General features: G+C 36.4%; 1 protein-coding gene across 45 annotated transcripts in view; it reads right to left on the minus strand.

Moving 5' to 3' along the window:
* Positions 1–303: 303 nt before the first annotated feature.
* The window catches only part of RIMS1 (regulating synaptic membrane exocytosis 1), a 599,063-nt gene continuing 586,452 nt past the window's right edge, over positions 304–12,914 (minus strand). For all 45 annotated transcript variants that reach the window (XM_060393556.1, XM_060393561.1, XM_060393554.1 and 42 more), the window contains 4 exons: positions 8,844–8,956; positions 5,290–5,391; positions 4,570–4,709; positions 304–2,526 (listed from right to left, as the gene is read on the minus strand). In XM_060393556.1, coding sequence (XP_060249539.1) covers positions 2,308–2,526; positions 4,570–4,709; positions 5,290–5,391; positions 8,844–8,956 — 574 coding nt within the window. In that variant the 3' untranslated portion in view covers positions 304–2,307. The remainder of the gene's footprint in view (positions 2,527–4,569; positions 4,710–5,289; positions 5,392–8,843; positions 8,957–12,914) is intronic.

The following is a 12,914-nucleotide window of genomic DNA, read 5'->3' on the forward strand; positions in this document are numbered from 1 at the left end:
AAAGAGCAGCAGAAAAACAATCTTCTGTTTGATTCTTACTGAGATTTATTGTTTTCAGTAATGCCACTTTTCAGAAGTAAACTCATGTGCTCACTTAAGACAGGCTGACAGAGTAAAAAAAATTGTATGGGATGCAAAGTACCCTTTGGGCTGGAGATGAAGACACACATTTGTGCAGTGACAAGTCAAGTGCCCCCAGCAGATGACAAATCCCACCTCCCTTCCCGCGATCCAGCTCCCATCTTGCCCAGTGGAACCCACAACAAATATCTGGCACAACACAGAACACAGATGGCTGTAGACTCTGACATGAAAAGTAAATTTTATTAAACATGTTTACATACATGAGTTGGAAGTTCATTTAAAAGCACAGGGAAGTGTTAAGACAAGTGGTCAAATAGAAAGATACTACCCAATTAGAATCAGTTGATTGTTGGCCACTAAGACAGAACGGTATCTAGCAGAAGTACACCAATGCTTCAGTCCTTCCTGCTCAGCATGGTGACCCGTGGTCAATCTGTGCCCTGGGAACAATGGGCAGGTCATTCTGGCGTGTGTAAATAATAAATAACTCACTTGGTGCAGGCAGTATGTCTATGGATTAAAACCTAAGTGTACACAGTGTCTACATGTGTTACAGCCCCACAGGAGGAATCGACACCAAAATATTTATTAGAAGGAATTTGGTCCATACTACATCACATTTTCCAGAGGGTAAAAAATAAAGTCCATCTATAGACATTTCACCTCAGACTCACAGATGGAGTCTGGCTAAAACTTTGCAAAATGTCTATAACAAAAATGGATGGCTTAGATTTCTCGGTTATTTCAGTAGAGTAATTAACAAGCAAACTGTACAAGCGCATGCAACATACAAGCTGGCCTATGGGGAACTAACAGACATTATTAAATAACCGTTTGTTTCTTTTCTTTTTTCCTTTCTTTTTTTTTCTTTATCCTTTTTTTTTTAATAAAACGTGCATGCAGCTTTGAACAGTTCCAAGTCATGCTGCTCTATTTGTGGAGTCACAAAAGTGGAGGGACTCATAAAAGGAGGGAAAAGGTCTTGATGCACCTGCAGAGACTGCAGTTGTTAGCACAGATACAGAAGGTCACAAGGGAATTCAAGGCCAAGAAAAACTCAGATGAAGAAAATGCAAATTGAATTGGACTTTGTTTTATTTCCCCCACCCCAAAGTAAGATACTTTGCATTAAAAAAACAAGCGTTGTGCTTGCATCAATTTCAAAGAAAGGTAAACTAAAATTTGATAAAAATCATTAGTGTGGAATATTTCAAATGAAATTTCCAGTGGAATATTAATAGCCCATACCATGTTCTTGCCAGGACGGGTACTAAGTCTACACTTCTAGTCACCATTTTGGAAAGTCAAACATATGGTTTGTACACATGAGCATATACTTGCTTTTATTTTGGATGTCAGGAAGGAAAAGGCATTACAAGGAGTGTTTCCACGGTACAACGATGCATTTAGGTTAGTTCCCAGCATTCGCTGCAGACTCAGTTCTGCAAAAGTCTTCCATGCAAAACAATGGAAAACATAAATTAATGTTTTAGAACACAAACAGACATGAGCTCCATTCAAAACAGTGATTCTGTGATTATTTGTTTTTGGAAGATAACTTTCATTTTCTGGGTTTCTACACATAAGAACCTGAAGAATCATAAAGCAAAAGTCAGTGAAGCCCTGCATCGGCCTCACTTTGTCTTATGGTGCACACTCTGCAGAGATGCTACAGAGACTGCTTCAGCCCTTTTTTTTTGGTGCTTTTGGAAAAAGAAAGGAAGGGTCTCTGCAAACATCACGAGCCCTGTCATGACACAGCTGAAAATGAGTAGAAACAACAAATGCAGTGAAAACCGAATTAAAACAAATCTGAAATCAACTGAAATCAACAAACAACAGGCAAACAAAACATAAACACCAGGGAAATAACACTCCTTGTGGTTTGTGCAAAAGACACATAAAATATAGCTTTTCACAAAGGTGACAGTTTCCAGTTTGTTCAGTTTGATGTGTGCATGTGCGTGCGTGTGTGTGAATTTGCAGTTTCCTTTCTCTCATTTGTTAGAAGCATCAGTGATTCTCTAGCACGTTGACTCTTCCTGTATTTGATAGACTGCCTTGTTCTGTCATGTGAAGCCAGGTTTTAAACAACGATTGGGACATATTATTGAAAAACGACTACAGGCAAAACACAGGTTGATTGTCTGTCTCCAACAATGCTCATGAAATATCTGGTTCAGATTATTATCCTGAAGGTAGAGTCTTACTGGTGTGAGTTCATTAGGACCGGATGCAGGGGGGCCCAGTGGAACTTTCCAGAGATGACTGGGAAGCCCGGCGGGTCAGAGGGGTGAGCGTGGGGTCAACCAGTGATGACGGTGGGAACAGCTTGTACCAGCCGATGACCATGCTGGAAAGATCGAGTTCCTCCAACAAGATCTGAGCCACCCCCATGAAGCATTTGTGGTCCATTCTGCCATAGTCCCCCCAGACAATCACCTGTAGAAACAGAGAAGTGCGGTAAACTTGAGCTCCTCTCCTTCACTCGTGAAGAGTTGAGAGCAAACTGGTCTGTAAAACTGAGCCAGCCAGGGAAGGAGGTGAAGTGAACATAACTAAGACCAAGGAGACTTAATAATTAAAAATATTCAGGTACTTTGAGATACTTCATCATGATTTTTTGATTTGATGGAATACATAGTATTTCCCCAGTCCATGAGAGGTATTGTCTGTATAAACCATGTCAAAAACAAACAGGCAAGCTTATTTACTTATCAATTCAAAATCTTCTTTAGCAACTATTATCTAGTGAGCAATGTGCAGGACCCCAGAGATGTACAAATTAAATTTTGTGCAAGCTAGGAGGGCAAGATAACCCAGCTTCTGGTACCACGGCATGTGCGCATGGTGGAATGTGCAAAAAGAATAAGAATATTCATTACATCTCTTTTATATTATAGACTTGTTACTGAAGGGACAGGCTGAAAAATAATTATAAGCTGGTGTCTTTTGAGGACTTGCCTGACAGTTTTAACTGGATCAGAGGATTAACAAGTCAGCGAACTGACAGAACAATCTGACACCAAAATCAATTTTTGGGGTGTCAGGTAAGATTCCCATTACACTTACTCCAGGCTCTGTGGAGGTTCCTAAATGAACTCACTCACCTGTTTTACAGAGGCAGGGGTGGCAAATCTCAGTTTTTCAATTTACTGAGTAACCTTGCCAAATTATGTAATGCCTGTATTCCTCAGACATAATCTTTCAAAAGATATAAGTGAACTGCATTGAATCTTTCAATGCAGATAGTGAAATGGTCTATGACTGAGCTGATATTATAGAATGGGTGTAAAAGCAGGATATTTCAATGAATAATTTCTGGACAAATGATCATATAAAAGGGAAAAAATAAAATTGGACCCTACTTCACAACATAAACCAAAATAATTAAACTCTATGAAAACAATATATTTATAAACTTCAGGTTATAAATATATATAATACTAACCCTAATATATATAGTATATATAATATATAATATAATTATATATTTATATATAATGTAATATATAAATATATACACCTAATATATTTATAAAGAAGGATAAAAATAAAGAAGGATTATACCTAACAAATAAGATATAAAGAAGGATTTTTTAAAACTAAGTCAGAAAAAAAGCATAAACAATACAAAAGTGGTTTTTTAAGAAGTATATTTAAATTGAGAACTTCTGTTCATCAAACGATGTAAAGAATTTGGTAAAAGAAAAGTCACAGTAGGACTAATGTGTGTGTAATTCATGTAAATGACAAAATACCAGTATCCAGACAGCTTAAAACAAACAAACAAACAAACAAAAAACTTCTACAAGCTAAGAAGAGTATCAGGTAAAACGGTTAATTCTTCACATAAGAGAAAATCCAAATGGTCAATTACACATGAGCAATTTGTTTAATCTTATTAGTAGCTAGAGAAATGCAAGTTAAAAGCCAAAAAAAGCTGGGGGCAGGGCAGTGGTGGTCAAAATATCTAGAAAAGATAACATGTGGAAGCAGCTAACAGCGAAACTGCCACTCACCCAGTCATGAATATTTGCTTCCTTTCCTTCTTTGCATCACGTCTTGCTTACTAACCTATTATTAACATCGGTTGCCCTAATTATCTATCTATCCATCCATCTACCTGTCTACCCACCCATACATACATTTTCCATCCAGCTAGTCTACGTATTTATGTATCTGTCTACCTACCTGTCTATCACTCCACCCTTCTATCTGTCTGGTCTAACCTGTTAACATCTAGAAGACGAGAGGGGTGCGAAGCAGGGCAAAAGTATGAGGAGAGGACGAGAGAAGGGAGAAAAGGAGAGTGAAAATAACTATCTTGTTCTCCATTGGAACTAAGAGATATTTTACAACTACATATTACTTATATTGTAAATCAACAATTTGGAATTTATTTTCTTTCCGTTTGCCCATCTCAATGTTGGTGTGGACAATAGGCCTGTCACAATGTAAAAAGACAAACCAGCTATGACTGACCTGAAGGACTTTACCCTGGGGACTTTCATCAAAAACCAGGGACTGTTGGTACAAAGGGTCCAGGGTCTTTCGTGCAATTCTTGTCTTCTTCTTGGCTATGCAGGCCCCATTCTCCAAAAGATACACTTTGACATAAGGAGCTGAACGAAGGTAACATTAACAGATAAAAAGTTAACCCTTCAAATTAAATGGATTTTATTAGCAAATGCTTCCTTAGAGAAGTAGAGATGCTTATTAAAAGCTTTCCATTGATTATTTAAATCATTTAAAGTTTTCAGTGCTCCATGAATGCTACCCCTTAAAACCCATATTTACTACTAACATAATTTTCCTCATTTCAAGTCTGCAAAGTTATCATAAGATTCTGACTTACTTGGCTTATGGCTGGCAATACAACATAGGCTTATACTTTAAAGCTCATTTTTTACCTAAAAGCTTATCCTTGTTATGATTAGAACTGAATTTTTATGCTGCCTTTGTACATGGGCAGACAAAAATAATTGACATGAGCTAAGAAGCCATCATAACTGAATTTGTCTTAACATGACAAGACTCTTCCTAATACTTTCAACAGAATAATTGTGCAAGGAAACCCCAGATCCGCTGTTATACAATCAAAGGACAGATAATGCAACACGGAGCATATGAATTCAAATACAACATGTTTTGAGCTTCTGTCCATGGGAGACTCCCACATGAACAGTTAATTTTGCGTCTTACCAGGTGTGGATTTGGAGCCGGGTTTCTGCGTGAGGCTTCGTGCTCTAATCACTTCAACTTCTAACTGGCCCTTTTTATCCTCCATTCCTATCTGTATATCACCTGCCAGCACAAGCAAAATGTGTCAACTTCTTTGCAGTCACATCATGATCTTCATAAAAAAACTAATACTTAGAGCCCCCAACCCCACTTTTTTTCCCTAACTCCAAATCAGGTTTTAAATGTTTCTCTTCATTTTTCTGGTACTCATTCAACTTATGAGAGTCTCATACTGGTTTATAAATTGCTTAACTGTAACAACACTGAAGTAGTTAAGAAATTCTGTACCCGAAGGTTTATTATCCTTTATGTTGAGTATATGAAATACTTAATAAAAAGTACAATTATCTGCATTCCCATTATTTAGCAAAAACCTCCATTAATATATTGATAAATACCCTAGCAATTTCATAATTTGTTAGGTCCTTCCTTCAATCCTATCTTTCTTTCTCTCTCTGGCTATGAGCCTATCTCATCTACCATCTATTAATCCATCTCTCTCTCTCCATCACTCTGTCTATACATCTATCTACCATCTACCTCTATCTATTTATCTAACAACTTTCATGACCATACATCCTCAATTTGCTGACTGTATGAATCATGGAATGGGAGTGTTATTACCTATTTAACCAGATCCCTGTGGATGGAAATATAGCTTATCCATATTGTTGTTATTAAATAACACTAGAAAGAACATCTTTAAGAAGAATTTTTACACCCATGGTTAATTATTTCTTAAACATAAATTTCCAGATTTGTAATCATTAGGTCTAATTGAAGGGACATTCAATAATTTCATGCATACTGCCAATTATCCTTCAGAAAGGTACACTGTGATCAGAAAAAATCTGTCTTCCCACTTCCACAGCCCACTAATAACATTAAGAGCAATATGTCTACTTTTTTGCCAGTCTGATGTTCCATAAGTTATAATTAGCATTTCTTTGGTTATTAGGGAGGTTGAACATATTTGTAAATATTTTCAATTTTTATTTCTTCTTTTGTATTGCCTGTTCATGCCCTTTATCCATTTTTAGAAGATGCCAAACTTTTTCTGAATGATATGATACTTTATCCTCCAAAATATTAAATATATTTATTTCTCACTTGGTTTTAGTTGGTTGAATCATCTCCATTTTCTCAGCTGTGAGAAAGAATTCAGTTGTGAATTCTTCTTATTTGCCTCATCCACTGATCAATGTTGTGGTTCTGGATTGTTCATTAATTTTATAATAATTCTTGTTTTAAACCTTAGCTCCTGGGGACTCTCAGGCTTTTTCCTTTTAATCACATACACACACACTTCAAAGAGTCAAACTGTTCTCTAAGCCTTGTTATTAGTATAAAATATTCCTAGTCTCTCTTTCAACTTCTTCCCTTTCAAAAGTCACTGCTTTCAAAATTTGCAATATTTTAACTCATTTATTTTTATTTTTTTACTTTCTGGCATCTGCATCTCTAAATATCATATTCATAAGATACCTTCCTTTTTTCAATAATAGATATTATTGACCTCTAATTTTGCTTTCTCTGTCTTCCTGTCCCCTGTATACACTTGACATTTTCTGTCATGCTGTTCTCCCAATATTAATATTTATATTATATTATATTATATTATGCAATATTGTAGTTAAGTACAATGGAATATTGTGATTACTTCTCATTTCTTGGACACTTCCTTTTCTCTACGCCCACTAAGTGTGCTTTAAAAAGTACTTGCTTACATTTTTATGTATTTTTATGCTAATTCAGCCCCTCACTCTGTCCTGCTTGTCTAGTTCTACTACAAAATCAAACACACTAGGTTTTCTATAGCTTTAGCTTAAGAATCTGACAGGCTGCAATTTGGACAGGTTGCTTTTAAAGCGGTAGCTGTTTTCTTAGATTTTCCTTCACTACCATTCTGGGCATCCCATCCATTTCTCTTGTACAAAAGCATTAATTTACTGAATTTAATGTTCCTCCTTTTTAGTTCACAAGTTTTAAGTCTCCTTAGTTCATTTTGTTGAGGCATGTCCTCCAATAGGTTTCTGAGTGATGCTGGGTATAAGGAAAATGTTTTGAGGCCCTTTGTGTCTACACATTTGTTAGTTCTAGCCTCAAATTTACTGGATGACTCAGCTGGTTATTGTACTCCATGTTGGAAATAAATTGTTAATCAGAATTTTGAAGACAATGCTCATCTTCTGGATTCCACTATTATTACTAAAGAGTCCAGTGAGAATCAGATTTTTAATACAATTTTGGATACAATTATTTTTCCTCTTAGGAAAGCTGTGGGATTTTCTATCAATATCTGGGACTGTAAAATGACATAATATTGTTTTTGTGTTTGAAATATTCTCATGATTTTGCTGACTACTCTGTGGGTCCTTTCAAGCTAAAATCTCATGCCTTTCAGGAAGATATTTATTGGACATGTTACAGATAATTTTATCCATTTATCACCTCTTATAATCTTAATTTATGGTATTTTTGCTAGTAGAAGTTTTTTTTTATTTATTTGGCTTTGGTTTGGAAGTTCTTTCTCACTCCAAGAGTATAGAAACATTAAGTATTTTCAGTATTTGTTAGTGTCTTTCTTCACCTCTTGTTTCTCTTTTACAATTGACTCCAAAATACTACTTTTTTGAGTTCTGAAGTAGGGACGCAATTTCATTAATTTTTTTTTGCATAATAATGCACTCACACCAACATTCTTGATCGACTAATCTATTGATTTTTCCATGCTATAACATGCTACCCTTCTCCTACATTTGGATATACTGTAGACATTACATTGACAGAATTCTGATAATTCAAAGATAGGTGACTAACTTTATTCATTTGACATTACGTGTCAAAGTTGTTGCCGTTGTTTAGTCGTGTTCGACCCTGAGACCCCGTGAACTAACTGCAGCACACCAGACTTCCCTGCCCTTCACTATCTCCCTGAGTTTGTTCAAACTCATATCCATTGAGTCAGTAATGTCATCCAACCATCTCATCCTCTATTACCCCTTTTCTTGCCCTCAATCTTTCCCAGAATCAGGATCTTTTCCAGTGATCTTTTCAGGATCGTTTCACATCAGATGGCCAAACTATTGGACCTTCAGCTTCAGCACCAGTCCTTCCAATGAATATTCAGGGTTGATTTCCTTTAGGATGGACTGGTTTGATCTCCTAGATATCCAAGGGACTCTCACTAGTTTTTTCCAGCACCACAGTTTGAAGGCATTAATTTTCGGTGCTCAGTTTTCTGGAACTTTTTTACATTCCAGCTCTCATATTCATACATGACTACTGGAAAAACCGTAGCTTTGACTATACAGACCTTTGTCAGCAGTTAGGAAAATGCATCAGAAATATGTATCAAGTTAGCAAAATGCATTGGAACTTAGAATAGTCATTTGAAACCAGCAATATTTGAGATAAATGTTCTTCTCGCTTGTATTATCAATGCTATTACGCTGCTTTAAATAATCTTGTCAACCATGAAACACTCATTTTCTTTCAGGAAAAATTATTCTTACCCATTGCAGGGGTAGCAAGGGTTTGGCGGCCGACAAGCTGGGCTGGTCCCAATCCATCAAGAAAATCACTGAATTGACTATCTGCGCCTAGTCTCACTCCAGGAAATATTAAACTATTGGCAAAAGGACAAAAATCAAAACATTAGATCTCCTAGAACTCTTTTCATTACTTTCCATTAGAATATAGTTCTGAACATGAATCAAACAGTACTTGGGTAATTGGTTTACTTACTGATTCTTTGCATTTCCTCTGAACCAAGCATATGAGGCTCAGTGCTGAACGAGAGGAGGTCTACCCTATCAATCTACAGAATATTCAGCAGAGTTCCCTGTGCTACACAGTAGGTACTTGTTGGTTATCCACTTTAAACACAGCAGAGTGTACATGTCGATCCCGAACTCCCAGTATACCCCTCCGTCCCATTTACCTGAAACTAACACGATATTGTTAATCAACTCTACTCCAATATAAAATAAAAAAGAAGACCCTCAGCAGGAGGGCTTAATTAAAGTTTCTAATGCAGTAAGTTTTTGGCACATTTTACAATACAAATCCCTACATAAATGTATGATTAACATAAAATATAAGATGTGGTATTTTATGTCATGACCTACTTAAATAATTGCTGACAAGCATTAAGTAACATTAAAGTGCTAAATTTTAAGAAACATTTAATAATTTCTTTAATAAATAATATTTGCAATATTCAGTTCAGTTCAGTCACTCAGTCGTGTCTGACTCTTTGCAACCCAAAGAATTGTAGCATGCCAGGCCTCCCTGTCCATCACCAACTCTCAGAGTTTGCTCAAACTCATGTCCATCGAGCTGGTGATGCCATCCAACCACCTCATCCTCTGTCATTCCCTTCTCCTCCTGCCTTCAATCTACGCAGCATCAGGGTCTTTTTTAAGGAGTTAGTTCTTTGCATCAGCTGGTCTAGGAATTGGAATTTCAGTTTCAGCATCAGTCCTTCTAATGAATATTCAAGACTGATTTCCATTAGGATTGATTGCTTTGATCTTCATGCAGTCTAAGGGACTCTCAAGAGTGTTCTCCAACACCACAGTTCAAAGACATCATTTCTTTGGCACTCAGCTTTCTTTATGGTCTAACTCTCACATCCATACACAACTATGGGAAAAACCATAACTTTGACTAGACAGACTTTTGTTGGTGAAGTAATGTCTCTGCTTTTTAATATGCTGTCTAGGTTGGTCACAACTTTTCTTCCAAGGAACAAGCGTCTTTTAATTTCATGGCTGCATTCACCATGTGCAGTGATTTTGGAGCCCCCCCAAAATAAAATCTCTCACTGTTTCTATCGTTTCCCCATCCATCTATTTGCCATGAAGTGATGGGACCAGATGCAATGATCTTAGTTTTCAGCATGTTGAGCTTTAAGCCAACATTTTCACTCTCCTCTTTCACTTTCATCAAGAGGCTCTTTAGTTCCTCTTTGCTTTCTGCCATAAGGGTGGTATCATCTGCGTATCTGAGGTTATTGACATTTCTCCTGGAAATCTTGATTCTAGCTTGTGCTTCATCCAGTCCAGCATTTCACAGGATGTACTCTGCATAGAAGTTAAATAAGCAAGGTCACAATATATAACCTTGACATACTCCTTTCCCGATTTGGAACCAGTCTGTTGTTCCATGTCCAGTTCTAACTGTTGCTTCCTGACCTGCATACAGATTTCTCAAGAGGCAGGTAAGGTGGTCTGGTATTCCCATCTCTTTCAGAATTTTCCACAGTTTGTTGTGATCCACACAGCCAAAGACTTTGGCATAATCAATAAAGCAGAAATACATATTTTTTTTCTGGAACTCTCTTGCTTTTTCGATGATCCAGTGGATGTTGGCAATTTGATCTCTGGATTCTCTGCATTTCCCAAACCCAGCTTGAACACCTGGAAGTTCACGGTTCATGTACCGTTGAAGCCTGGCTTGGAGAATTTTGAGTGTTACTTTGCTAGCATGAGAGGTGAGTGCAACTGTGTGGTAATTTGAGCATTCTTTGGCATCACCTTTATTTGGAATTGTAATGAAAGCTGACCTTTTCCAGTCCTGTGGCCACTGCCGAGTTTTCTAAATTTACTGGCATATTGAGTGCTGCTTTTTCACAGCATCATCTTTTAGGATCTGAAATAGCTCAACTGGAATTCCATCACCTCCACTAGCTTTGTTAACAGTGATGCTTTCCCATGCCTGCTTGACTTTGCTTTTCAGGATGTGGCTCTAGCTGAGTGATTACAGCATAGTGGTTATCTGGCTCATGAAGATCTTTTTTGTACAGTTCTTCTGTGTATGCCACATTTTCTTAATATCTTCTGCTTCTGTTAGGTCCATAGCTTTTCTGTCCTTTATTGTGCCCATCTTTGCATGAAATGTTTTCTTGGTATCTCTATTTTGTAATATTGAATAACAATTATTTGAAAACAGATTCTTATTACAAATCAAAATGCTTAATTTTTTCAGTTTTGAATAAATTAACATCTTGAATAAATTAATATATTATATTATATGAGATTTGTATTTAAATTAAATGCTAGTATGTGGGTTAGAGTCTGTCTGTTTCTCACCATGTCTGCCTGAAGCCCCAGGCTCTATCTTTGCCCAGAGCAGGGACTGTGCTCTTGTTACCTGATGTGTCCAGGATAACAAGAACCAGGCTGTCTACATAGTTACACTTCGATATGTAATTTTTTGGAATAAACAGCTTTGTATAAGGGTTGATCTTTTCCAATGTGGTAGTGAAGGACAGGGGAGCCTGGCATGCTGCAGTCCGCGGGGACGCAAAGAGGTAAACTTGACTGAGCGAGCGAACAACCGCATGTGCTTTCACACACATTATTTTTTCATAATCAAAGGGATTAGACACAGCATCAATTATTTTTCTATCAAGAGACCATAAAATAAATCTGTGAGACGTTAAGTGGATTATCCATGATGGAAGTATTACTAGATTTGTCAATTTTTTTTTTTAAGATTTATTGGAGTATAGTTGATTTACAATGTTGTTAGTTTCTGCTGTAGAGCAAAGTGAATCAGTTATATGGATCTGGATATATACATGTGTCCACCTTTTTTAATATGCTTTTCCCTTATAGGCCATTACAGAGAGTTGAGTAGAGTTCTTTGTGGTATACTGTAGGTTCCTATTAGTTATCGATTATCTATCTATCTATCTATCTATCTATCTATCTATCTATCTATCTAGTAGTGTGTATTTGTTAATCCCAATCTACACTTGTTGATTTTTATATCAGAAAACAGTGTCTCCAGTTTTTTATTTGCTCATTGCTTCATAATCCTTTGACAAATATTGGTATTTTTCAGCAAACTTAACTCCAAAACTTCATGCCTTCTGATTTTTGTTCCTGGCTGTATCTTGCTGGGAGAATGCATACCCATCATTGGATCAAATAAAGGGACTCACTACTTCCAGGAATGGGAAATGATATCATGAACATTAACTTGGCAGAATTTATTTTCTGAGCCTAATTAAAAATGTCAGTAAAATAAAATAATTTATAATGAATGGGTAAAAGATATCTGTATGGTAATACATAATTATAGAAAACTTGTACACAGTCAATCCCCAAGTAACCCATTGCAGGATAATACTTAATTATTTGTAAGATCTATCACCTCAGTAACCTGTCAACTATCAAACTATCCATCAGTAAAACCATTATTTCAGTTTCACCAGAAAAATTCTCAAGCATAAGAAAAATGCAGATTTTTCTGTAAAAAAAAATCATACCAAGTAAACAAAAACAAAAAGCTAGTTACATTTTTCCCCAATTAATTAATTTTAAGATTAATGAAAACTCTTTCATCAGAAAAATAACTAAGCAGGTAGATCCTGGGCATTTTTCCTAAGGTGAAAATGAAATCATGATGTTTTAAAAATAAGAAAAATAAGTTGCTATTATAAGAATGTTAGACTTACAACACTTGGATCTCAAAATAGTTTGGAGAAAAGCAGGAATATGGACAATTAGTTTCATACATCTACGTTCTAATTCAGATTTTGGCAACTGGGCTAGACGAATTTCCCATCTGAAAGA

Source organism: Ovis aries, chromosome 9, assembly GCF_016772045.2.
Source record: "Ovis aries strain OAR_USU_Benz2616 breed Rambouillet chromosome 9, ARS-UI_Ramb_v3.0, whole genome shotgun sequence".
Classification (NCBI taxonomy): domain Eukaryota; kingdom Metazoa; phylum Chordata; class Mammalia; order Artiodactyla; family Bovidae; genus Ovis; species Ovis aries.